Source organism: Hylobates moloch, unplaced genomic scaffold, assembly GCF_009828535.3.
Source record: "Hylobates moloch isolate HMO894 unplaced genomic scaffold, HMol_V3 SCAFFOLD_19, whole genome shotgun sequence".
NCBI lineage: Eukaryota > Metazoa > Chordata > Mammalia > Primates > Hylobatidae > Hylobates > Hylobates moloch.
Window position 1 is genome coordinate 43,868,901 of NW_026652294.1, and position 27,783 is coordinate 43,896,683.

General features: G+C 44.3%; 2 protein-coding genes across 5 annotated transcripts in view; one reads left to right on the forward strand and one right to left on the reverse strand.

The window, feature by feature from the left end:
* ARHGAP44 (Rho GTPase activating protein 44) overlaps positions 1 to 27,783 on the forward strand; it is a 205,530-nt gene that overhangs the window by 150,351 nt on the left and 27,396 nt on the right. For all 4 annotated transcript variants that reach the window (XM_032139111.2, XM_032139112.2, XM_032139117.2 and 1 more), the window contains exons 8-16: positions 4,714 to 4,782; positions 7,229 to 7,310; positions 7,713 to 7,840; positions 12,800 to 12,911; positions 13,310 to 13,391; positions 16,134 to 16,214; positions 19,467 to 19,580; positions 20,255 to 20,346; positions 22,330 to 22,510. In XM_032139111.2, coding sequence (XP_031995002.1) covers positions 4,714 to 4,782; positions 7,229 to 7,310; positions 7,713 to 7,840; positions 12,800 to 12,911; positions 13,310 to 13,391; positions 16,134 to 16,214; positions 19,467 to 19,580; positions 20,255 to 20,346; positions 22,330 to 22,510 — 941 coding nt within the window. The remainder of the gene's footprint in view (positions 1 to 4,713; positions 4,783 to 7,228; positions 7,311 to 7,712; positions 7,841 to 12,799; positions 12,912 to 13,309; positions 13,392 to 16,133; positions 16,215 to 19,466; positions 19,581 to 20,254; positions 20,347 to 22,329; positions 22,511 to 27,783) is intronic.
* Positions 17,014 to 27,783, reverse strand: part of ELAC2 (elaC ribonuclease Z 2) — a 70,590-nt gene continuing 59,820 nt past the window's right edge. Inside the window, exon 26 of the mRNA XM_058431877.1 lies at positions 17,014 to 17,132. Coding sequence (XP_058287860.1) covers positions 17,094 to 17,132 — 39 coding nt within the window. The 3' untranslated portion in view covers positions 17,014 to 17,093. The remainder of the gene's footprint in view (positions 17,133 to 27,783) is intronic.

Genomic DNA, 27,783 nt, shown 5'->3' on the forward strand with positions numbered 1-27,783 from the left:
CCTCCTATTTATTCCTCCCTGCTGACCCTTGACAACCACTGATCTTTTTATTGTTTACATGGTTTTGTCTTTTCCAGAAAGTCATATAGCTGGAATCCTACAGTATGTAGCCTTTTCAGACTGGCTTCTTTCACATAATAATATGCATTTCAGTTTCCTTCAAGTCTTTTCATGGCTTAACAACTCATCTCTTCTTAGCCCTGAATAATATTTCATTGTCTGGATATACCACAGTCTATCCACTTGCCTACTGAAGGACATTTTTGTGGCTGCCAAGTTTGGGCAATTACGAACAAAGATGCTGTAAACATCCACATGCAAGCTTTTATGTGACATACGTTTTCCATTCATTTGGGCAAATGCCAAAGAGCATAATTGCCCGATCATATGGTGAGAGTATGTTTAGTTTTGTAAGAAACTGTCATACTGTCTTCCAAAGTGACTATACTCTGCATTCCCACCAGCAATATATGAGAGGTCCTGTTGCTCCACATCTGTGCCTGCATTTAGTGTTGTCAGTGTTTTGGATTTTGGCCATTTCAATTGTGGTTCTGATCCTTGTTCAGTCTGTTTTTTGCCTTTTACTGTGTTTGTAATTTTTTGTTGAAAGGTAGACATGATGTATTATAAAAGAAACAGCAGTAAATAGTTCTTTGGTGATGTGGTAAGGTGTGGGAGAAGGGGAAGCATTCATAGTGCTATGATCGGTCTCTTTCTTTTGGTGAGCTGTGCCTTAGGGCTGTGAATTTCACCAGTGCCTCTCATTTGGTTGTTGTTTTAATTGTTATTATTCCTTTCTTAGGTGGGACAGAATGGCTAGAGGGGGTTGGAGTTGAGTATTTCCCTTCCTCTTGGTAGGTTAGGCAATTTTAAAAGCCCAATAGTTTAGGCTTGGGTAAAATAATTTCTCTTTAGGGGAGACCTTGTTAAGAATGGAGTACTCTAGTATATTTAAAAATGGCTACTTTTTTCCTCCTGGTGCTGAAAGCAGGAGAGGATTTTTGTCTGAAATTTCCTGTGAGAACCTGGTCTTAGAGCTCCTGGAGTTACGTAAAAGTGGGTCCCCCTGGAGGATTTAACTTTCAGACTTGTCCACACTGGGCCTCCATCAGTTCGTCAATTACAGTACTGGTTTTCCTGCCCCAGTACTGATTTCCACAGAGGTTTCTGCTGGTAGCTTTCTACTTCAGTGAGTTATAATTCTTGTGTCTGCCTGCCTGTGTCTCCAATTTTCAAGGCAGCAGTTTGCTCTGTGAACTCACTTCTCTGCCAAATCTAAGAGTTATTGAGTTTCAGTTTGTTCAGCTTTTTACCTTTTAGTACTGACTTCAAAGCCCTCTACGTGCTGGACCAGAAACTGGAAGTCAACAATAAAAATCAAGGTGTGACTTTCACCAAGAAAAATTATTTAAAAGATCAGTATTTATAAATATCTTGGAGGCTTTTTTAAACAACAGAATATTTAAAATTCTACCATTGGCCAGGTGTGGTGGCTCACACCTGTAATCCCAGCACTTTGGGAGGCCGAGGTGGGCGGATTGCCTGAGGTCAGGAGTTCCAGACTAGCCTGACCAACATGGTGAAACCTTGTCTCTTCTAAAAATACAAAAATTAGCTGGGTGTGGTGGCACATCCCTGTAGTCCCAGCTCAAGAGGCTGAGGCAGGAGAATCACTTGAACCTGGAAGGCAGAGGTTGCAGTGAGCCAAGATTGTGCCACTGCACTCCAGCCTGGGTGACAGAAAAAAAAAAAATTCTACCATAAAATCATGAGCTATTTATTCTACCACAAACTCATGAATTGTAAAATGTTGCTAACAAGATTTGACAAGAAGACAATCTTTGACAATATAATGATAAGAAGACATTATAAAATTGAGAGTTATTTCTAGATGAGAAGAGTTAATATTATAAACATTTTGAATTTCCCAGAATTAATTTGATTAATACAGTAGTAAGTAGATATAATTGTAGTAAATTTTTCAAAGAATGAAAAAAGATTTCAAAAGTTAATATGGAAGAATTACTAGAGCTTTGATTTACTAGTTCTTAAAACACATTGTACAGTCACATGATTATATAGATCAGTAAAAAAAAGACATTCCAGCATGAAGAAAATCCAAATACAATGTGATTTCATCTGATAAATAAGACATTTTCATACCATAGCGTGGTCTGCTCAATTCATGAACAGTTCCTGGGACATTTGGTTAGCCATATATTTAAAAAAAAAAAAAAAAGAAACAGCTGCCTGGTGGGATTACAGGTTAATTTGGTTACTTTTTTATTTTTCTGAGTGTGGATTAGTTGTAAAATCAGAAAACATGATTTTTCAAAATGCATTAAATTCTGTTGATTAATGATGAAAGGGTTTTTTATCTTTATAAAGAAAATTTGCTAATGATTTAGATAAATGAGAATTTGATTTATAGTTTCCTTACTTGAAGTGTGTTTTTTTTTTTGCAATCCATATTGTTAGCTTAACAGCACAGTAATCCAATCATGCCTTTAAAAATCCTTTCTTCTTCCTGAGAGCACATATAGATTTTTGTAGGGTCATCTGTTAGAGAAGCACAGATGCCGAGATGTTGAAGGTGTATTTGATGCAACGTTTAGTCCTTCAGGGCCTTCCTTCCTTTCCTCTGTCTACTGAGCCATTTGTATCACTTAACTCTTTGTTTTTCTCCGACTTGAAATGTCCTCCTCCAGCTGCCTGGCTGGTGATGGACGTCTCCTCAGCAAAGCTGCTGTAGGGAAGACAGACAGGGTTGATTCCCACCTTGGCAGACTACAAAAGCATTCATTTAAGGGACCTCAGCTGAAACAGAGCCGAGGTGATCTTTCAGCCCATTTTATTATTCTTTGAGAAATTTACCATCCTTGAGCCTTGATTTTTTTTTTCATTTGTTCATTCAGCAAAAAGTTGTGGTGCCCCTACTGTGCTAAACACTTTGAGACAGTGGGTGACAGACAGATAAGATCCTTGAACTCTTGCTACCTATGGATCTGAAATTGGAAATTCAATACTTAACCTAAGAGAGTTAGAGGAGAATTCCTTGTAACATTGTGCCTGGCATCTAGACCCAATGAATGTTAACTTCTTTTTTTTTTATTTTTTTTTATTTTTTTTTTATTTTGAGACAGAGTCTCACTCTGTAGCCCAGGCTGGAGTGGAGTGTTGTGATCTTGGCTCACTGCAAGCTCCACCTCCTGGGTTCATGCCATTCTCCTGCCTCAGCCTCCAGAGTAGCTGGGACTACAGTCGCCCACCACCACGCCTGGCTAATTTTTTGTATTTTTTAGTAGAGATGGGGTTTCACCGTGTTAGCCAGGATGGTCTCAATCTCCTGACCTTGTGATCCGCCTGCCTCGGCCTCCCAAAGTGCTGGGATTACAGGCGTGAGCCACCACGCCCAGCCAATGAATGTTAACTTCTTTTACTCTTTCTTTATTCTGTGAAACTGGACCAAGCATAGCATTGTCTAATCTGTACTTCAAGCTCTCTAGAGAACACACTTCCTCTTTTAACTCTGTGACTCTGTTCTGTTGCCTTGTGTACAAGAACTCTTGAATGATGTTCTCAGCAATTGCTTGCCTGTCACAGATACTGAAAACGAAACAGATTGCTCCTGCACATCCCAGTGTTCTTAATGAGAATAGGCTTAATTAGCAGCTAGAGAGACTGAGGGTTATGGGGTTGGTGCAGATTGCTTGAGGTTTCATGAAAGAGCCTCTTCCTGAAGCATATAGTTACCTGCTTTCATGAGTTCAGCATCTAGCTCAGCTTTCTTGTGCTGTTGCCATGTTTGCCCCAACCTGACCACGTAGGCTCTTCTCTCCTCAACTAAGTGCCTCTTCTAAGGATCTCCAGCCTAGAGCAGCTGCACAGGGAGGAACCTTAGAGATCGTATGACTTGAGCAAGCAAGTTCGGATAAGTGACATGCACAAAAATACGGTTAATGACAGAGTCTACATTCTGCTCAAAATGTACTTCTATTATGCCAGGCTATGAGTGATTCCATAGAACTGAAAGCTGTTCTCCTTGGAGGATAAAACATTCCAGATTTCAATGCAGCATTGGGTCACCCAATCTCATGGACAACTGAATATAGTGAAGGATTGATAACACCATTAGATTTGTGTGCAGTATTGCATGAGTCCAGATTTTGCCAAGTTTTGAGTCAGCAATCCTTTCCCTGTGCACCTGTCTTATCCAAGCTTCCTCCAAATTGGTGCATTTCCATCTCTTTCCCATATGCTTGTGATCAACCAATCAGTATGGAGTCAGTATTGAGAATGAAGGGAAGCAGACCAGTGGAATGATCAAAGGGAAGAAATGGCATTATCAAAAGAGCAATAGCACAATGTGTACTTGGAGCTTGCTTCAGAATAGGGGCACAAGCTGTAGAGATGGATGGAACTAATTTGCACATCACTCCTCTACACCAGCTTTGACTTTAACTCTAGCTGTGGTCCAAATGTCAAAATCTCTGGGGAAATGACTGACGCAGGTGTTCTTTACAAACTTACGCATTTTTCAGAGCTGTGGTTGACAAATATGGAAATGCCCATGGAAAGTTTGTATCATATCAAGTATTAAAAAGGAGATTAAGCAGTGTTTAAGGCTCTTTCTCCTATGATGTGTTGACTTATGCATTAGCCACTCTCCATTGGTTTATGTTTTACCTTGGTTGTATATTTTACCTTGCACAGGACCAGCTGTCAGCTGACATGTACAGTTTTGTGGCCAAAGAAATTGACTATGCAAACTACTTTCAAACGGTAAGTGCCCAGAAAGGTGAGATCGCTTAAAGGCTGTTCGTAGGAGAAGGGAATGTGGGCATGGAATTAAGAGTCCCTTAGTTGATCACATCATAGAAAAAGGTGGGAGCTTTGACCATTTTACTAGTAAATAAATCCTGCCATGCTCCTGATATGGATTTCTCCAAAAACCTTAGAATAAAACTCAATCCTATCCCTCAGGATTATTGCAATTCAGTCCACTGATTCTCAGCCAGGAATAATTTTGTTCCCTCCCTTGGTGGGCAGTTGGCAATATCTGGAGACATTTTTGATTGTCACAGTTGTGGAGGGAGGTGCTATTGACATTTAGAGGGCAGAGGCCAGAGATGCTTGTAAATATCCTACAGTGCACAAGACAGCCCCCACACCAGTGAATTAGCCAGTCCAAAATGTCAGTAGGGCTGACATTAAGAAACTGTGGTCTGTGCTAACAAGGGGCTTGAGAAAAATAGGAAGGCAATTCCTTCCCCCTGCACATTTTCTTTTTTAATCTAGATTTTTATGAAAGGCAGTGACTGATAGGTATATGATGATTGATGTGGCCTGTTGGCCTGCCTCTCGCCAATCAAAGTGATTTAGACAGTAAGAAACAGGATCTGAGTCATCTAAACTGGAATAAACTGGTACAAATAATTAAGACCCAGGTTGTTTACCAGGGTAAATGCAAAGCAAGTCAAAAAACTTCGAGAGAGAAATAAAGTTCAAAATAAAAAAAAATCAGTTATGCTCACCTGCTTTAAAGTTGGGAATAAAAGGCTAAGACCTAAAAGCTCTTGATTTATAATCGGGGAAGGAAAGGAATGATAAGGAAGGAAGGTAAGGAGAGGAAAAACAAGAAATTCTGCAAAGTTTAAAATGCTTTGATAAGTATGGCCAAACAACTGTGGGCTGTTAGCAATTTTCCAACATTTCATTAGTGGTTCAGAATGCAGAGAAGCCCCTTCTACTGGAAAAGGAGTTGATATGCATTACTTCCACTTGGAAAGTTTATTTAATTAATTTGTTTATTTTTATTTTTTGAGATGGAGTCCCACTCTGTTGCCCAGGCTGGAGTGCAGTGGCGTGATCTCAGCTCACCACAACCTCCACCTCCTGGGTGGAGATGATTCTCCTCAGCCTCCCGACTAGCTGGGACTACAGGTGCATGCCACCATGCCTGACTAATTTTTGTATTTTTAGTAGAGATGGGGTTTCACTATGTTGGCCAGGCTGGTCTGGAACTCCTGACCTCGTGATCTACCTCACCTCAGCCTCTCAAAGTGCTGGGATTATAGGCATGAGCCACCGTGCCTGGTGGAAAGTTTATTTTAAAGTAGTAGAATTTTTGCAGGTGTATTCCATTGGTTGTATTCATGAAGGTAATATGTAATTTTAGAAACTCAAAGACATTGGAGTTTTACTGATGACCTCATTGACATTCCAAGCTTTACTAGACAGCCTAATTGTCATTCGGACACCAATTATTTCAATATTCTGATTTTTTAAAAAGTTCGTATTAGTTTTACTTTAATTTTACTTAGGGATGTTAGTGTCCACCCTCCACAACAAGCCTTCAAACAGATTAATTTCCTCTCTTTTCGTTATACATGCCCAGTTTTGGGGAAGGGATAGGAGGAGTCAGTAAACAAATGAAGTAACTAGTGTTCATGAGTTTCATCTGCTCTTATCAACATGTTGGCCACTTTTAATTAATGGGATAGTCAAAATACAATACTTTGAAGGAATTTGTTCTTTGGCCTGCATCGTTTTCACCAAAGCAATCTCACCTCCAGGGTATTTGAAGAAGATTGCAGATCAAGCCACACGTTTTCTGATCAGTTATATGTTAAACTAACTTTGCAGAAACAAAAGATGTATACAAGTTAATGACATTTAACTCATACATATCTCATAAATAAATTATTTTTCATATGTATTTCAACAAATTTGTTTCTATTTTAAGAGATGGGGTTTTCCTATGTTGCCCAAGCTGGTCTTGAATTCCTGGGCTCAAGTGATCCTCCAGCCTCAGCCTCCTGAGTAGCTGGGATTACAGGCATGAGCCATCACACCTGACTCAGTAAATGTATTTCTAAATGTGTTTTCCATTTCCATTTGCTACGGTTGCCCCTTTCTTTGTTGCCTTTTGCGCTGAGGATGGGGTGCTAGAGGAAGAAGGGTGGTGATAAAATCAAGCTCTCTAAGCCACGTTCCAGCTCTGAAGAGCTCCCCCTATTCCTGTCTGGTTCCCCTGCTTCCCAAATTTCCACGTTGTTATGGAGGCTAAAGAGGAAGCATGCTCATTATTTTAGGTAGATTGGAGGAGGGAATGGGTGACTACCTCCTTCCCCATGTGGAAGCACCTTTCTGCAAAATGCTTTGCATGCCATGGCAGCCTGTGTCCTTGCCCCTCGCTAAGGGTGATGCTTGCCTTGTGTCTTCTCAGCTAATAGAAGTGCAAGCTGAATATCACAGGAAGTCCCTGACACTATTGCAGGCTGTATTGCCTCAGATCAAAGCACAACAGGGTAAGTGCAGGCCTTCCCTGGAGAAGGGAGGGCTGGGGAACCTGCTTGCCTTCCCGGATGAGATGAATTCCTTGTATGTCATTGGCCCTTACACTCTGCCCAACAGGATCACCCGTAGATGAGCCTTTTGGACTTACTTCCAAACTGGTGCCTTGAGTCGGGGGTGTGTAGGGGTGCCCGTAGAACATTAACTCCAGTGGCCCTGGACGCAGTTGGCTGGCCATCCCCCACCCCCCCCACCTCCGGTCCTCCTGTCATCCCTAAAACCACAGAATGGAGGCTCAATTGGGCCTCCCTCTCTTTGGTAATCTTAGGAGAATCTGGACGACAAAGGAAAGCGAGATTCCAGCATGAGTGACCTTGGCGAACAGCTGACTGACTCTTTCTCACTCCTCCCCTCAGAGGCCTGGGTGGAGAAGCCTTCCTTCGGGAAGCCGCTAGAGGAGCACCTCACCATCAGTGGCCGGGAGATCGCCTTCCCCATCGAGGCGTGTGTGACCATGCTGCTCGAGTGTGGGATGCAGGAGGAGGTAGGGCTGAGCACGGCCACACGCCACCCCGGGCAGATCTCCCCTTCCAGGAGACAGAGCTTACAGGATCCTCCCTCCTGTACCATCTCCACTCCGGCCCCCACGAGTCCAAATGGCTTAAGACAGTGGCTCAGACCCATCTTCTGCAGAACACAAATTGATCCTGCCTTTTACCGTGAGCCTTCATTTGACAAGAAGAGAGAATTGTGATGGCCATGAGGAATGGATGGCCATATTCTAGCCATTCTTTCCCCCGGTTTAACATGTTAATAATTTGGGCATTCTGCTGCTGCTATTTTTTTTTTTCTTTTTTGAGACAGAGTCTTGCTCTGGAACAAGCCTGGAGTGCAGTGGCGCGATCTTGGCTCACTGCAACCTCTGCCTCCCGGGTTCAAGTGATTCTCCTGCCTCAGCCTCCTGAGTAGCTGGGACTACAGGCGTGTGCCACCACGCCCAGCTAATTTTTTTTTTTTTTTAGTAGTGATGGGGTTTCACCATGTTGGCGAGGATGGTCTTGTTCCCTTGACCTTGTAATCCACCCGCCTTGGCCTCCCAAAGTGCTGGGATTACAGGTGTGAGCCACGGCGCCTGACCCTGCTGCTGCTATTATTACTCCTTCTCCTTCTTTCTCCTCCTCCTCTTCATCTTCCTTCTCCTCTTCTGCCTCTTCCTCTTGCTTAATAAGTTACCTAATTTTAGGTAATTTTAAAGGTTAAGGCTCTTAAACTTTTTTATCACAACTCTTTTATAGAGATCCTGAAAATATGATTGATAGATATATTAGAAAGTACTTTTTAAGAGCCACATGTAAAAAATGTCTATGAGAAATTTTTTTTTTTCTTTCTGAGACGGAGTCTCACTCTGTCACCCAGGCTGGAGTGCAGTTGCACGATCTCGGCTCACTGCAACCTCCACCTCCTGGGTTCAAGCGATTCTCCTGCCTCAGCCTCAGAGTAGCTGGGATTACAGACATGTGCCACCATGCCTGGCTAATTTTTGTATTTTTAGTAGAGACAAGGTTTCACCATGTTGGCCAGGCTAGTCTTGAACTCCTGACCTCAAGTGATCTGCCCACCTCCGGCCTCCCAAAGTGCTGGGATTACAGGCATGAGCCACTGCACCTGACCCAAGAAGTTCTTGATAAGTGTTGTTTTTTTGCTGTGTAAATCATTTCCTGGGAGATAGATCTCATCTTTGGTTTCTTCCATAGACTATTTTAATATCTTTACTCCATCTTCCTTTGATCTGATTAGCCAATCAGTATTTATTTAGGGCATGCTGTACATGTTTTATTGAGCAAAGTATGAAATAGTGAGATAGGAGACTTATAAACTTAGTGCCAGAGATGAGGCTAGCATCTCTCAGTTAAGCCTAATTCATCCAGAACAGTCTGTAAGTCTCTAAGGGAGCACTAAGTTATATGGGACAAAGTAAGGGCTATGGATGAGAAGGAAGCCAGTGAGCATGCGGGTGTATGTGGCATGCTTCCTGTAGGCCAGCCTGTTCTAGATGCTGGAAATTCGAAAAGGAATGGGAATAAATGTGTATTTTTAACACATTTTATGTGCCAGGCATTTGCATGTTTGTTATCAAGTTTTTAGCTTAGCTTAGCTTAGCTTATGAGACAGGGTCTTGCTCTGTTGCCCAGGCTGGAGTGCAGTGGCGTGATCTTGGCTCACTGCAACCTCTGCCTTCCAGGTTCAAGCGATTCTCCTACTTCAGCCTCCCAAGTAACTGGGATTACAGGCTCCCAGAGTCTGTAATGGAATTTCAGCATGCTGGCCAGGCTGGTCTTGAACTCCTGACCTCAGTTAATCGGTCCACCTCGGCCTCCCAAAGTGCTGAGATTATAGGCGTGAGCCACTGCACTGGGCCTCGATTTAAAACCGAAAAGGTCTCTACCATCCCTGAGAGAGAGTTTCATGGAAGAAGATGAACTGGACCTTTAATTTCCCTATCATTTTTTTAAAAAAATTATGGAAAACCATAAATGCATGAAGATAACATAATGAGCCTTACCACTCAGTTTATGGGCAATCTTGTTACGTTTCTGCCTTCATTTCCTGCCCCCAAGCCCCTGCCTTGGATATTTTGAAGTACATCCCAGACATTATATCATTTCATTTATAATACTTTAGTATGTATCTCTATAAGATACAGGATGTTTTAAAATATAATTTTTGGCTGAGCACAGTAGTTCACACCTGTAATCCCAGCAGTTTGGGAGGCTGAGGTAGGAGGATCACTTGAGCCCAGGAGTTCAAGACCAGCCTGGGCAACATAGTGAGACACTCTCTAAAAAAAAAAAAAAAAAAGAAATTAGTTAAAAAATATAATAGGCCGGGCTCGGTGGCTCACACCTGTAATCCCAACACTTTGGGAGGCTGAGGAGGGCAGAGCACCTGAGGTTAGGAATTCGAGACCAGCCTGGCCAACATGGTGAAACCCCGCCTCTACTAAAAATACAAAAATTAGCTGGGCATAGTGGCATGCGCATCTGTAATCCCAGCTACTCAGGACGCTGAGGCAGGAGAGTGGCTTGAACTGGGGAAGCAGAGGTTGCAATGTGCCGAGATCACGCCACTGCACTCCAGCCTGGGCGATAAAGTGAGACTCTAACAAACAAACAAAAAAAAGTATTATTATACCCAAAAAGTAACAGTAACCTATTAGTATCATCAAATATCTAATCAACATAAACTGGTTCTCGAAGAGCAGTACCTTTGATGTCTCCCAGCTCCTGTCTCTGCCCTTTCTGGGCTATTCCATTTCTCAACAGAACTCGCTCTCACACTTGCATTTTTCCCCGTTTTGTGTCAGCTCTTTACTTTTAGTAACAAATAGGTTCAAGTTTCCCCTAGCCTAAAAAAATATATCTCTTTTCAACCCAACCACAGCCTCATGTGTCTTCCCAATCTCTTTGGTTTTGTTTTTTATGCTACCCAATTTCTTAAAATAGCTCTCAACATTTGCAGCTCCTGCATCCCTGCCACCATCTACAGATCTTCCTCTGGTGTTGCTTCGCCCCTGTCACTGGGCTAAAGCTGTCCTCCGGGATCCCCAGGGACCCCCAGATTGCCAAATCTGATGACTTACTGCCAGCCTCCTTGGCCACAGTGCTGCCTGGTGTTCCTAATGTAACCATCCTCAAAACTTCTAGTTCCTTTGGCCCTCTGGTTCCCTCTGGCCTCTGACCACAGGGGCATGAGGGTTCTCTGTTTAGCACCATGGTCCCCTCTGGCCTCTGACCTAGGGGCATCAGGGTCCTCTGTTCAGCACCATGGTCCCCACCCTGCCCTGCTAGAGCTGCTCCTCAACCTCAGTGAGGGTTCCCCCTGTGAAAAGGCTTCACTCATGCTCACTGCCATCCATCAACATTTCCATGCAAACTTTCCTCTAACACCCCTGAAACAGGACTCATTAGCTAATATAACAATCCCCTCCTCCACCTAGTTTTTATGCTTCGCTCAGTTGCACAATCAAAAATCTAAAGGCTTATCTGTGACAGCTCTGTTTCCTTCTCTTTGGCGTTGTCCATCACCAAATCCTATTGGCTCTTCTTGCATGGCAAGGGCATGATTTTATGAAGATCTGAGGGACTCCTTTCATGTATTGTGCGGCTTGCTGTCTTTGTGGTAGCAGCCTTACTGATACACTCGTCCAAACATGTTCATGTAGCTTCCTCACATATATATGCCCAAAGAGCTTTGCACATCTGTTTATCTGATGTACCCTATATTGAGAAAGGAGTTAGTGATCCTAGCAAGGCATAAGCTCAGTATTCCAGGGTAGGAACACTTTTTCTAAAGGAAATTGGAAGTCTATATGGCCATAAAAGATTAAAGGAGCAAGGACTGTTCTGCCTGCTTGTTTATCAGCCTGTGGGTTGCATTACAGAATGCAAGGAACTAAGATGAAACAGAAACCAATAGGTCTTTAACCCATGTGTCACTTACTTGTGACGTGGAGGTTTCTTTCCAACTCTGACCTGCATTCATCTTCTCCTCCACACAGCCCTCTCCTCTTCTCTTTCACTTCATAGCTCCCTTTCACTCTCTAAGGTGCAGTGGTTCACTTGGAAGAAGTGGCAGTGATTTGAAAATAACTCTTGAGAACGGAATACAGAAGAATGGAAGGAGGCTACCTCACAAACCACCCCACCCAGTCTGCCCTTCCCCTGAAGACACAGACTTTATTTGATTCTAAAAGTATAGGCCGGGCACTGTGGCTCACGCCTATAATCCCAGCACTTTCGGAGGCTGAGGCAGGTGGATCACCTGAGGTCAAGAGTTCAAGACCAGCCTGGCCAACATGGTGAAACCCCATCTTTACTAAAAATACAAAAAAATTAGCTGGGCGTGGTGGCGGGCGCCTGTAATCCCAGCTACTTGGGAGACTGAACCCGAGAATTGCTTGAACCCGGGAGGCGGAGGTTGCACTGAGTCAAGATTGGGCCACTGCATTCCAGCCTGGGCAACTGAGCCAGACTCTCTCTGAAAAAACAAACAAAAACAAAACAAAAAGTATAGCCCTGGTGCCTCCAAACACACACACACACAAACACATGCACTACCCTATAGACCTTCTCACATTCAACTTACCAGGCTGACCAGGTCTTTGTCGAATTCTTCTCCAAGCTTTATCTTACACACACAAGAACAGGTGTCTAAGTGCCCAAGATTCATTTATCCAGTAAATAGTTACTGAGCCAGTGTGATGAGCCACCCCTGCCCGAGGCTGGGGGGATACAACAGTGGGTAAAGCCAGTTCCTGTTCTGAAGTTGCTTATGTGCAAAGAGGGAGATATTTGAGAAAGCAGGTGACTAGGGGATTGGGAAATGGTGTTGGGCAAATGCATTTAAGAGGTTTTGGAGAAAAGAAGCAGGCCGTTGTGGGGTCTCTGCGCTTTGCTGTCGTACCTTGGAGTTGCTATGCACTGACCCTCTGTCCTGTTGGTAGGGACTCTTCCGAGTAGCCCCCTCTGCCTCCAAGCTGAAGAAGCTGAAAGCAGCCCTGGACTGCTGCGTGGTGGATGTGCAGGAGTACTCGGCAGACCCCCACGCAATTGCAGGTGGGCACCTCTCAGCGCTCCTGTGTGCCATGGAGGCTCACAGGGAAGGGGTGGGTGGGGAGGCTGTGTGGCTACAAGTCCGGGACACTCGAGCCAGTGGCTGCCCGACGCACTTCAGATGTGCCCACTCAGAGCCCAGTTTCAGGGCTGGGTGCTCTGGCCCCTTGAAGGAAGGCCTCCCCGCATGCCAAGAGAAGACGAGGTAATTGTGGGAAGTAAGAGGGGCCAGATCCCCTGTCAGAGCCTCACACCCATTTCCATAGGAAGCTACCATTTGCTGTTGACATGGTGGTCAGGAGGCCTATCCCCAGAGGGAACCCACATGGGCAGTGCTGGCTGGTGGGTCTTGCCTCTGCCGCGTCCTAACAGTTCACAACCAATATTTCATTCATGCCTAGGAGCTTTGAAATCTTACCTCCGAGAGTTGCCAGAACCTCTTATGACCTTTGAACTCTATGATGAGTGGATCCAGGCTTCCAAGTGAGTACCCCTTGTTTTGGAATGTCTTGTGAGTTACAGTTTATTTGGAAGTATGTGCTGAAATTATAGAAGCATGTAACCTATGATCTCACAACCCTGTTTCTTGATCTCTGCCATGAAGGAGTGCTTATACATTGGCCCAAGGAGGCAGGTCCAGGGATATTGATGGTAGCATTATCTGAGATAGCAGAAGCCTAGAAGTCACTAAAGATTCATTGGAGAAGGGGGTTGGGAAGTGGCTAAGTAAACTGTGGAGTGTCTGTACCATCGCACACTCTGGAACAATTAAAAAATAGGTAGAGTTATTCATGCTAACATAAATAGATATGAAAGCAAGTTAACAAGGACTCCTATGACATTCTATTGTTATAAAAAGGAAAATAAACACCCAGCATACTTAAAACAATAGAATTTTAAAAGGACCTATATTTGTGTGTAAGTATATGAAAGAAAGTTCTGGAAGGGCTCACGTAGGCTGACAGCAGTGATTCCTTCTGGCCAGAAAAGTAGGACAAGTGAGTGGGCATAGGGTCTTTACCCTCATCTATAATAGCTGAATATATTTTAACAGTAAGTAATAATGAACTTAAAGGGAGGTCACGTGTCATGACACGTGGGCAGCAGCCTCTCTCTCCCCTCCTGAAGATGCGCCCAAGGGAGCGGCCGCAGCCCAAAGCCAGGCGCACGGCTGTAGCGGTGTGTAAGGAAGAGTACGGCTGCATGGAGCAGGCCAAGCCACTAGCCCTGACACATGCTCTGGCTATGTGTGGTTTTTGAGTCCTGTCTTATTTCCTCAGTTATGCATACATCAGGATGGCATTGTATGTTCTTTTGGGCATAGGTAAGAGCTGTCTTAAGTAAATAGTATTGTTTGGAGGAATGTACTTTCACTGAGCGAATGGACCCCCCACACAACAGCAGGGTGGGAGAATTGCTACCAGCACAAAGATAGTGGAGATGCGGGTAGAGATAGTCTAGGTGGGAGATGAAGGAGGGAGAAGAATGTTTTCTGAGAGCAGGACTAGAGCAAATAGCCACCTTAGCTAGGGGCCTGTGAAAGGAAATGATTTCTAGAGATTTCTAGTCGTGGGATTTAGTTGTTGGTGTGTTTCTCAACAACACCATGAGAAACAGGTGTGGTTTCTCATCACCTGTCAGAAACAACAGTGGAATATGTGTCTGATGCTGCTCCTTCTACTGTTTGAAGAACTGGGCCTGGAAGAGGCCCACCTGACCTGGAAGGGAAGCCAGGCTCAAATGTGTAGAGTGAGAAAAGCCAACTCCAATCAAGTTGCATAACGGTATTTTATTTCCAAAGCAGAATGGAGATTATGCACTTCCAAAGGGTGGCTGAATATATGGTTCTCTTTTATCTCATTGTGAAAAGGGAGTGCTGGCTTTCATGATATTAATAATTATAAGTGTTACCATTTATTGAGTGCTTATTAGAGACTTGACATTGTTTTAAGCTCATTGTATGTTTTTAACTCACGTAATTTTGACAAGAACCCTGTGAAGTGGGGTGTGCTGTTTCTCCTATTTTACATTTGAGGAATTTGAGGTATTGAACAGGTATGTAACTACAGGTTACCTGCTGGCTAATAAGTGGCAGAATGGGAACTGGAATCCAAGCAGTCCGGTTTCAGGGCCTTTACACTTAACCACAGCACTTTTTGCCTCTCTAGGACAAGAATGTGGTCCTAGGGATGAAGCCAAGTGAGAACATATCCTTTGATGGAAACTGTCACTCTTATTGTTTATTGATCTTGATGATATACAGTTAGATAAAGGCAGGATAGCTCAGTACTTCAGGACCTATCCAGAGATACTCCTGTTCCCACTTCATTTGCAAATGTGAGTCTCCATTAAGAAATAGGAATGATCCAGATGACTCAAAGAGGTCAGTGTCTTTGAACCAGGGAGAAACAAGAACCTATTTCTACCACTGGATGACATGCATGTAGTACCTAAGATCACATCATCTAAACCAAGTAATTTTGCCTAGAACAGTGATTTCCAACCCTCTGTGTGCATCATTGTGTCCTGGGAAGCTTTTTAAACATACTAATGCTTGAACCTTTTTTTCAGAGATTTCGATTGAATTGGTCTGGGTTCTGTGATTCAAGGCTCCCAAGGCTATTGGGTTGATAACCTATGAACTGAAGCTGAGTTTCATCAGAGACCAACACTAACCTTAATAAGACATTGCACTTCAGGCCAACTCAGCAGGACACAGACAGATTTGCCATAGGGTGGGACATCCAGGAGTCACAGGAGGAGCCAGGGAAGCAAGGGCTGAAGTTAGGGATTACCAGGACAGTGCAAGATAGCCTGAAACTCAAAAAGGGCACATCATTGCGAGCCATTTACATGATCTGTCTCCACGCTGGAGTCACGCAGAATACAGGCTCAGAATAGCCCATGGGCTGAGCTCCCTGACGGGCATCTGTGTCCTCCTGCAGCCCCATAGCCCTGCCACACCAGAGCAGGTCTCTGGCTCTGGCACATATTCACTTGGGGCCTCTGATGTGTGTGGAGGAAGCATTGTTAAAATAGCACAGGACAAGACAGAAGGAGAACATAGAGGGGTAAATCATAACAACCAAATTTTTTAATACTAGCTTGCTGATATGGTCAGTTACAATGGTTGGTATCAAATATTACAATGATTGGCTAATATGATTTCCAATGAGACTTTATTGATTCGTGCTCAACCAATGACTTTTCCTATCAATTTCTCAGTATCCAGGAGCAAGACAAGAAGCTTCAGGCTCTGTGGAATGCTTGTGAAAAGTTGCCCAAGGCCAATCACAACAACATCCGGTAAGTGGATACTTACCAAGTGAAGACACATGGCTTGGGCTTAGGTAAGCCTCAGACATACAACTCCCCGGGTAAAAGTCATGCTAACTACCATGCATAGCATTTTATGATGTCCAAGACATTATTAACATGCATGGTCTCTCTTTTTTTTTTTTTTTGAGACGGAGTCTTGCTCTGTCGCCCAGGCTGGAGTACAGTGGGATGCTCTCGGCTCACTGCAAGCTCTGCCTCCCAGGTTCACACCATTCTGCCTCAGCCTCCCGAGTAGCTATAGGCACCCACCACCATGCATGGTCTCTTTTAAACCCCAAGCCACCCCGTGAGGGAAGGCAGGAATAATTATTGCCATTTTTTAGATGAGGAAATGGACTCAAAGAAGCAAACCGTTGGCTAATTGAGTTAAAGGAGCAAAGATGAATGCAAGCTATCTTAAGATATTGGGGATTTGTGGTAAAGACAGGTAGGTGTTGGTGGACACCTGGGAGAAGCGACCTACATAGGAGCTGGGGGAGGCAGAAGCGTCCTTGAGCAAGTCCACAGGAAGGAGAGACGAGGGAGCGTATTCTCCAGTGCTCCCCCATTCCCGAGCCCCAGCTGTGTTCCACGTCTGCCTCTCGCTTTTCTTGCTACCACCCGAGCTTCCACTTCCGGCGCGCTGCAGATCCTTCTCCACGCCTGGCTCCTGCTGCTTCACACTCTGCTGCTTTACCGCTTTGTCATGCCAGCACCCATCCCGGCGCTGCTGCCTTTCCTCCCAGCTTCTTCGGAGGCAGATTTTCAGCATCAGCACCTACTGCCATCTGCCTGGTTATTTCTGTTTTCCTGTTAAAAATCTCCAGAATGACGGCGTGGCAGTTCCTCAAACAATTAAACACAGAATTACTGTAGGATCCAGCAATTCCACTTCTGGATATGTACCTAAAAGAATCGAAAGCAGGGACTTAATATTTGCACACTCGTATTCGTAGCAGCAGTATTCATAGTAGGTAAAAGGTGAAAAACCAAATGTCCATCTACAGATAAGTGGATAAACAAAATGTGGTATGTTCACGTAATGGATGCCATTCTGATTCTTGTCGTCACGTGGATGAACCTTGAGGACGATGTGCTACGCGAAAGAAGCCGAACAAACTACAAAAGGACAAATGCAATACATGATTCCACTTATATGAAGTACCTGGAGTGGTCAAACTCATAGAGAAACAAAATGGGATGGTGGTTGCCAGGGCTAGGAGATGGTTGCCAGGGGCTAGGAGACAGGAGATTATTGGTTTTTGTTTTGTTTTGTTTTTCTTGAGACAGAGTCTCACTCTGTCTCCCAGGCTGGAGTCCAGTGGTGCAGTCTCGGCTCGCTGCAACCCCCACCACCCGGGGTTCGAGTGATTCTCCTGCCTCAGCCTCCTGAGTAGCTGGGACTATGGATGTGCGCCACCATGCCTGGCTAATTTTTGTGTTTTTTTTTTTTTTAGTAGAGACGGGGTTTCACCATGTTGGCCAGGCTGGTCTCAAACTCCTGGCCACAGGTGATCCGCCCACCTCGGCCTCCCAAAGTCCTGAGATTACAGGCATGAGCCACGGCGCCTGGCCGAGATTATTGTTTAATGGGGACAAGGTTTAGCTAGAGAAGATGAAAACATTCAGGAAACAGATGGTGGTGATAGTTTCATAACACTGTGAATGTACTTAATGCCACCAAATTGTACATCTAAAAATGACTGAAGTAGTAAATTGTATGTATATTACAAATCAGATCCCAAGAGCGGGAATCGGATGGTTTCAACTTATGGCATGTTGCTGACCACAGCCCTAGGTCACTGGCCAGCCTGTGGGTTGGCCTAAGCTCTCAGCTTAGGTCCTACATGCTGGTCCAGACCTGTGTGGCCTCTTGGAGGGTGAGGCATGGCCAGGAGAGGCCGTGGGTGGAGTTGTCACAGTGACAGCTAAGTGATTACATGGTAGGACGTGAGTCTGCTGGACTTTCTACTGGGCTGACGAAGGTGAGCAGAAAATCCCGAATGAGTCGCTTCACCATGATCCAAGCAAAATGGGGTTAGGGCCACAGCCTGTTGTAACTGAGAGGCCAGAGAAAACATGTCCTCTCGGGGTCCTGGGGCTCCTTGTCAGGGCCTGGCAGATTTTTAGTGTGGTTTGCCAGAGCTGTTTTTTTAAATTTGCACATAGCTTCTTCATTGTATTTGTTTTATTTCTATATAGCTTCTTTGTTGGCTCTTTTTATAAAATAACTTTATTAAGCTATGATTTTCATACCATTGAACCTTTCTAACACATGCAATGTAGTAGTTTTTAGTGTGTTCATATAGTTTTGCAATTATTACTGGTGTCTCATTTTAGAACATTTCCCTTACCCCAAAAAAGAAATCACCTTCCCATAAGCACTCCTTATTTTCCCCAACCATGCCCCTAAGCAACCACTAATGTACTTTCTGGCTCCATAGATTTGCCTATTCTAGGCATTTCATAGAAATGGAATACTATAATATGTGGCCTTTTGTGTCTGGCTTCTTTCACGTAGCATAATGTTTTCAAGTGTATCCATGTTGCAGGATGTGCCAATACTTCATTCCTTTTTATGGTTGAATAATATTTCATTGTATGGACATACCACATTTAATTTATCGGTTCATCCCTTTATGGACATTTGGGTCATTTCCACTAATAATTACTAATAATTATGATTCCATGAACATTCATGTACAAGTTTGTGTGTGGACAGCTTTCTTTCGGGTATTATCCCTAGGAGTAGAATTGCTGGATCATATACTAAGTCTGTGTTGGACTTTTTCTTTATTAGATCTTTCCAGAGCACCCAACTGAGGGTAACTCCGGGAAACAGCACCCCTAGCATGTAGATGTTCCTGCCAATGGTACTTAGACATACTGTTTATCACTCCTGCACACAGGGAAGATGGCAAGAAGTAATGGGGTTTGTAAAAAGCGAGGCACTTCAGGTCATTATATACTGGGTCAGAAGGAAAGATGGAGACTTTCTGGCCAGTGTTAGTTGAAGCAGATGTTGACACCTGACCCAGTGAGATCTGAGCCTGTCTGTTTTTGGAAAGAGGATGCAGAATTTCCGTTTCCTGACACGTGACCCATGTTCATTACATTGCAGGTGCATGAGTCTCCTAGTCAGTGAGATATGTGACATGGGAGAAGCTTCTGTCCAGTCCCCAGGGGGACATGGCTGGTGTTGAGCCTTGGTTAAACCTAGCCCTTCTAATTTTCTTTTAGATACTTGATCAAATTTTTATCCAAGCTGTCAGAATATCAAGATGTAAACAAGATGACTCCCAGTAACATGGCAATTGTTTTAGGACCCAACCTCCTATGGCCACAAGCAGAAGGGTAAGTACAGGGTGGAGAAGCAATGTGGGTGATCAGGTGGGACTGCAGGGCCTGAGCAGGGTGGGCAGGACAGCTGGGGCCTAGCTGAGCACCAGCCTCATGTATTTTCCAAACCCTATTTCTGTGTTGGCCTGCTCCTCTTTTAGGCTGAGGAGGAGGCACAGAATTCTGCACATCTTTCTGTTTGTTGATGGTCCCAGAGCTACAGGTCTGAAGTCAGGGTCTTCTCTGAGCTAATTAAGTCAGCATTGGGATGAGGGGAAAGGAGGGTGTAGGACATGGTGGCACAGGTCAGGCAAGCTCTTTGACTCTGTCATAAGAGGACACATCCCAGCCTCAGGATTCGGAGGCATAGAGGGCTGTCTCCAGAGACAGCAGAGTTGGAAAGAGGATGAGAATCACAGGGATGGGGGGGAGGAGAATCACACCTCACATTGAAAGTGGCTTTGTAGGGATTGTCCATGTGCCCTGGGGTTATCGCCATTCTGCAGATGGAAAAAGAGAAGTTCAGAAAGGTGAAGTGTCCCTCCCAAGAGAAAGTCTGCTCTCAAACCTCCGCCTGCAGGGTTCCAGTCCAGGGCCCCTTCCTGGGCTCTGCAGCCAGAGGACCATGGGCCTCAAACCCTGCCTCAGCTACTAACTCCACCCTGTTCGCCTCTGCTCTCTGCTTACAGGAACATTACAGAGATGATGACCACAGTGTCGCTGCAGATTGTTGGGATCATTGAACCTATCATCCAGCATGCAGACTGGTTCTTCCCTGGGGGTACGTGACAGCACCTAGGTGTTGGGGCAAAAGGCAGGGAACAGGAGTGTCACTGCGAGTTCTGAGCCTTTGAAGCCAAGTACCACGGCCCACAGGCTTTTTTTTTTTTTATTCCCCTATAAACACACACACACACAAACACACACACCCACGCAGACACGCACAAAGGCACACACGTATCAGGGTGGAGTCATGGCAGCTTCCTTCTGTAATCTCTATATTTTTTGAGATGGAGTTTTGCTCTTGTTGCCCAGGCTGGAGTGCAATGGTGCGATCCGGCTCATTGCAACCTCCGCCTCCCAGGTTCAAGCAATTCTCCTGCCTCACTCCCACCCCCTGAGTAGCTGGGATTATAGGCATGCGCCACCATGCCCGACTAATTTTGTATTTTTAGTAGAGACAGGGTTTCTCCATGTCGCTCAGGCTGGTCTTAAACTCCTGACCTCAGGTGATCTGCCTGCCTCATCCTCCCAAAGTGCTGGGATTACAGGCTTGAGCCACTGTGCCCGGCCTGTAATCTCTATTTCAAGGGACACTCTGGCCTGAAGGTGTCCACTGTCTGTACTAACCATGTCCGTGGATTTTACTGGTCTAATATCCATACCATGGTTTCTTCAAATCTGCAAATCTTAGAATGCTTGTGCAGGAAGGAAAGATACTCTATCCCATGTAGATGCAGAGAGGGAGACAGGTTCCTGAGACGGATGGGGACTTTTATTCAGGACTTACAGATCACCTGGATGCCTTACAGACCCCCCTTTTGCCACCCTAGGTTGTGCCCTTTGAGTTGTCCCTCAGCTTGTGAAGGTGGGGCTCAATCTCAAAGGCAATGAGATTCTTTTTTTTAATGCCTGCTTCAAAATTAGGCTCTGAAGGCAGCTTCCTAAGAGGGAGTTTCAGAGATGTTCTGAGCCACAGAAGCCTCACTCCATAAGTAGATGACTCTCAATGGTGACAGCTTTGAAGAGATAGCAGTTGTTACACTACATTCAGCGTCTGCTTAAAAATATAATAATTGGTACTGTACCTTATGTTTGGTAGACATTAAGGGAATGCTTTTTGCTATGCTGCAACAGCTGTTAAAGCATGTGAGGATAGGTTAGTAATTCTGTGCACTACCCATTAGAGGTAATCAATTAATGCTGTTCTAACATTGAAGAAGTTTGATTGTCTTTCTTTTGCTTCATGTGTTTTAAGTTCTGAACTGCTGACTCCCTAAGAGTTGCGTTGATACAGAGTTGGGTGGGTGTGGGAAATCAAGATAAAGAAATAAAGGAGGTAAGAGTCAAGGCAGTAATCCTGTAGGTTCTGCGGCTGAGCTAATTCATTACCACTGCAGACAGACAGAACTGTGCAGAGCTAATTTATTCTCAGTGACTAGGAAAGGATGGAATGAGTACTTCTGTGTATCTTTTTGACAGCCAAAAAACAACTTTAATGAAATCTCTATTTCTAATATCTTGAATTTATTCTCTATGGTTTTCCAGAAAGGTAGTGTCATCATCTATAAATATTAATATTGCCTCTTATTTTATTTTCTTGACTAATTCCATTGGCTAGCATTTCTCAAATGGTGTTAAGTAATGGTGGTGATAGTGAGTATTGCCATTTCTCCTGATTTGATTAGGACAGCTGTTGGCTTTCAGTCTTAAGCATGAGGTTTTAGAAAGATGATTTCATATATTTCAGAAAGTATCCATCTGTTTCTGTTTTTACAAAGTTTTTTTTTTTTTTTTTTTTTTTTTTTTTCACAAATTGACATTACTTTATTAAATGCCTATATAGGTGATCACATGTATTCCCTTTTTTGGCCTGTTAATGTGATACATTATATTAATAAAGTGAATTAATATGTGGAACCATGGGATGAAATTTTCTAGGGATGACATACGAGGGAGTGGGTGTCTGGACTCATTCCTCTCCTGCCCAGAAAGGGTGTGGCAGACCAACAGTTCACATGTACCAATTCTTTCTTCCCTGCAGAGATAGAGTTCAACATTACTGGCAATTATGGGAGTCCAGTACACGTGAACCATAATGCCAACTACAGCTCAATGCCCTCCCCAGACATTGACCCTGCTGACCGGCGCCAGCCCGAGCAGGCCCGCCGGCCCCTCAGCGTCGCCACGGATAATATGATGCTGGAGTTTTACAAAAAGGATGGGTATGAACTGGTGTCTCTTTCTCAGCAATGGGGATTAGGGGAGGTGGTGGAGGTGGATGGGTGACACATAAGAAAAATACAATTACGGGAAGGCTGCACTGACTCTCAGCAGTTTAGGTGACTCGTAGCAATTAAACTGTATCTGCTGTGTCTGGGATGAGTTTCTTTGGCTTGCCGCCCTTTAAACCAGAAGTCAGTGTAGCCTTCTTAGCTGACAGAGTTGTGATCAGTATTAATTAGTTCTCATCAAAAGAAAGAAAAAGTAGTCACTGAGGGGGATTAAAAAAATACATATGCACTTTATTTGGAATCAAAATGTATACATGTAGATCAATTCCAGAATTTGTAGTGGCTTTACTTTGATTATAAATCGGCTCATTGCATTCTTCAGAAGCATCCTGGCACAAACAATACCTTTAATGTACAGTTTAACATTCCCAGTTTCAGCCTAAAACCTGAAACAGCCTGAGTGTAAAATCCTTCTAGGTTTTTAAGATGTTTTCGTTATCTTTTATTATTAACATCCATAACTACTTCAATGCAGTTATTAAGAGGCTTGTAAGTACATTCAATTTAGTTTGCATAGCAACAACCCTGTCCACATTCATGTTAAATTAGTTTATATAATATTGAACTACATAATGATTCCCATAGCAAGTAAGATGGGCCTAAACAGGTTTCATAACAAGCACAGCTGACTCATGGTGAGCACCAGCTCAGCCATGGCAACCAGAGGACGTGGACTATTGAGTGTGTTCAGCAAGCTGCAGGCATCCATGAATACCTCTTACAGGTGGGGATCGTGTTGGTTGGTCAGGCACATCAGTTCAGTAAACTTTGGTTAGAAATTAAAAATTACTACTGTAAAATAAAATGTAGCAAGTGCTCCTTTAGGATAGATGAGAGCATAAAGCATTGAATGGGAGTATCGGAAATGCAGACAACAGGAAGTAACCTAGCTAGAACCTTCCCCTTTCCTGACAGACCACTGGGCAGCCAGAAAGATATGCTTGAAAGGCCCATGGCCTAAAGCGGCACAGGAGGGAAGGTTGAAAATCCAAGAACTGTTAGAGGTGTATGAATCTTACTTTTCACCCCGCTTCTTTCTGAATGGGAGTTGGTATTGGAGAACTAAAGTTGGCGGAGGAGCCCTAGGCTTGTTTCCTGGGATGATGGTAAGGCCTTCACAATGGCCAATATCTCTTCTTTGTTACTTCACCTATCAGAGACAATTTGTATGTGGCAGATGGGAGTTGTTTGTGTGCGCTATGCTGGTGTTTATTGTTCTCCACATAGTGGAGAAAGAAAAAAAAAGGAAATTCCTAGAAATTCAAATGGGTATGAAAAAATGTCTTTCTTTTTTTTGTTTTGTTTTGTTTTGTTTTAAGACAGAGTCTTGGCTGGGCGTGGTGGCTCACACCTGTAATCCCAGCACTGGGAGGCTGAGGTGGGTGGATCACAAGGTCAGGTGTTCAAGACCAGCCTGACCAACATGGTGAAACCCCGTCTCTACTAAAAATACAAAAATTAGCTGGGTGTGGTGGCACGCACTTGTAATCCCAGCTACTCAGGGAGCTGAGGCAGGAGAATCACTTGAACCTGGGAAGTGGAGGTTGCAGTGAGCCGAGATCGTGCCATTGCACTCCAGCCTGGGTGACAGAGCAAGACTCCATCTCAAAAAAAAAAAAAAAAAGAAAAGAAAAAGAAAGAGAGTCTCGCTCTGTCGCCCAGGCTGGAGTGTAGTGGTGCAATCTTGGCTCACTGCAACCTCCACATCCTGGTTTCAAGTAATAATTCTCATGCCTTAGCCTCCCAAGTAGCTGGGATTACAGGCGGGAGCCACCATGCCTGGCTAATTTTTGTATTTTTAGTAGAGATGGGGTTTTGCCATGTTGGCCAGGCTGGTCTTGAACTCCTGACCTCAAGTGTTCCTCCCGCCTTGGTCTCCCAAAGTACTGGGATTACAGGTGTGAGCCACTGTGCCTGGCCTCAGAAAAAATTTCTTTAATCTATAAAAAGGAACATACTTAGAATCTGAGAGTCGGAGACAGAGAAAACTAGACAGAGCATTGGAACTTGTTTTTAAATCTTATTAACTCATTTCCTTTGTGAAATCTCTGTAAGCTGAAGGGATGCTCTTGAGGGTAAATTCTGGTCCTGGTTGGGTGATACAGCACTCCTGATATTCCATCCCAGGTGTTTCTACCTCCAAAGTGTGCCCCTCCATCCCTCCTCCATCCTCTCTGCCAGATCCGGTTTGATTCCATTGCCTCCTGGGCGCACTCCAAATGGCCTCTGAGAGAGAGTTACTACTGCAGATGCATTGGAGTACTCAGAGTTTGCTGGCCCACTATCGGCAGGCAGATGCAGAAGCTTCAGCAATATCTTAAGCAGATACCTTATCTCTGATAAAGCCCTCCTGCTTAAGAATTTTCTAAATGATATGTCCACTCTGTATACTATTCTTATTTAAAGTTGAAACTGCCACCATCTACTTTAAGAGTATAGGAAATTTATTACATAATTTATTGTTGTACGTAAAATAAAATATATGTTTCAAAATGTGTATTAAATGTTAAATTCAGGCCAGGCATGGTGGCTTACACCTGTAATCCCAGCACTTTGGGAGGCCGAGGCGGGTGGATCACCTGAGCTCGGGAGTTCGAGACCAGCCTGACCAAAATGCAGAAATCCTGTCTCTACTAAAAATACAAAATTAGCCCAGTATGATGGCGCATGCCTGTAATCCCAGCTACTTGGAAGGCTGAGGCAGGAAAATTGCTTGAACCCGGGAGATGGAGGTTGCGGTGAGCCAAGATCGCGCCATTGCATGACAGCCTGGGCAACAAGAGCAAAACTCTGTCTCCAAAAAAAAAGTTAAAGTCAGTGAAGGTCTTACTGGTTTAGGGTGGCTCTCCCTGAGTTGTCTGAGCTAGAGCATCTGTGCGTACGTTTTAAGGAATTGTAGTGAATTGTAGAAGATCAGTTCTTACCTGACCTTAAAGAGTGGGTGTTTTTGGGGAGAGGAAAGAAATTTGCATCTCTTGAGTCCCTATGTTATCTTAGTAACATTAGGGCAGTTCTCTATATTGGCCCCATTTCTGATCATTTGAAATCTGTGAGATGCATTTTAAAGTCTTCACACTGCTCATTGAAACCCTGACAAATTAAAGCTCATGTTATTGGAGGTTTTTGGCCAAGTTAAAAATATATATATATATGAATTATATATCAATAAAGCAGATACTTATTTAAAAAGAAGAAAGTTGGGGGGCAGAAAAACTGGGTAAAATTGCAAAGAAATGGTAAGTTACCGATCTGTGTCAGTGACACTTTCCTAGGCTGATGGCTGTTATGTTCTAGATGTCATACAAAGCTTCTTACTTCCCTCACAACTCTGGGCTTTAGTCCTGATGCCTTTCTGATTTGAAATGATGCAGGAAGCTGGGTTTCTTTAGCAGGGCTTGGGGTCCAATTCAGGAGCTTACATATACATTTTTCATCATTGTGGTAGGTAAAATAATGCCCATCCACCAAAGAAAAAGAGATCTAAAGCCCTGGAAACTATCCATATTTCCTTATTTTGGAAAAATGTCTTTGAATATGTGATTAAAATAAGGATCTTGAAATAAGGAGATTGATTATTTTGGATTATCAAGGTAGGCTCTACATGACGTCATGTGCATCCTTATTAAGAGGGAGGCAGAGAGAGATTTGACTACACACACACAGGAAATGTGAAGATGGAACAGAGAAATTTGAAGAGATGGCCACAAGCCAGAAATTGCCAACAGCCACCAGAAGCTAGAAGAGAGAGCAAAGCCTTGCTCCCTCCTTGATTTTCACCTGGTAATACCAATTCTAATTTATTTAGAAAATCAATTTCTGGGCCAGGCATGGTGGCTCATGCCTGTAAGCCCAGCGCTTTGGGTGGCCGAGGTGGGTGGATCACCTGAGACCGAGAGTTCAAGACCAGCCTGACCAACATGGAGAAACCCTGTCTCTACTCAAAATACAAAATTAGCCAGGCATCGTGGTGCATGCCTGTAATCCCAGCTACTTGGGAGGCTGAGGCAGGAGAATTGCTTGAACCCAGGGAGGCAGTGAGCCGAGACAGTGCCATTGCACTCCAGCCTGGGCAACAGGAGTGAAACGCCCTCTCAAAAAAAAAAAAGAAAAGAAAAGAAAAGAACTTTCTGTTGTTTACCAGCCTTGTGGTTGGTACTCGTGACAGCAGTCACAGGAAGCCAATGCAATCATCCACTGCAGCTCCACACCAAGAGCTTTGGTAAAGATGGCAGCAGATACTTTGATTGTCTTCCCAGGGAGTGTTGGAATCCGATTGCCCTCCCTTCGAGTCTGAGTTGCTCTAGTGAGTTACTTGACCTAGTAGGATGTGGCAGAGGTGATGTTCTGGGACTTCTGAGGCCAGGTCAGAAGAAGCCTTATAGATTCTTCCTGGGTCTCTGGGGACAGTCACTCTTGGAGCCCAGTACCATCCTACATGGAAATCCAAGCAGCTCCTAGGAGAGAAATGGAAGTCCTCAGCCCTCAAGCCCAGCTGAGCACTGTCCTGACAGCCAGCACAACTCCAAGCTCTGAGAAGGAGTCATTCTGGAGTCTTCAGCCCAAGTCAGACCACCTCTGCCGATGCTGTGTGTGCAGACAGGCCAGCCTTGCACCAATGCGGTATGTGCAGACAGGCCAGCCTTGCACCAGTGCTGTGTGTGCAGACAGACCGGCCTTGCACCAATGCTGTGTTAGCAGACAGACCGGCCTTGCACCAATGCTGTGTGTGTAGACAGGTCGGCCTTGCACCAATGCTGTGGGTGCAGACAGGCCGGCCTTGCACCGGTGCTGTGTGTGCAGACAGGCCGGCCTTGCACCGGTGCTGTGTGTGCAGACAGGCCGGCCTTGCACCGGTGCTGTGTGTGCAGACAGGCCGGCCTTGCACCGGTGCTGTGGGTGCAGACAGGCTGGCCTTGCACCGGTGCTGTGGGTGCAGACAGGCTGGCCTTGCACCAGTGCTGTGTGTGCAGACAGGCTGGCCTTGCCAAGCCCTGCCAGAACTCTAGATTGGTGACCCAGATAACCATGCTAAGTTTTAGGGTAGTTTGTTACATAACAAAGAGCCAGAACAAGCTTAAAAAAAAAAAAAAAGAAAAGAAAATCCTTCAACCCCATCACCTGTCCCAAATCTCCCCATCTGATTTAAATGGCCTGGCCTGGGATAAGTTTGTAATTCTAATGTGCTAGGGTTGGGAACCACTGAA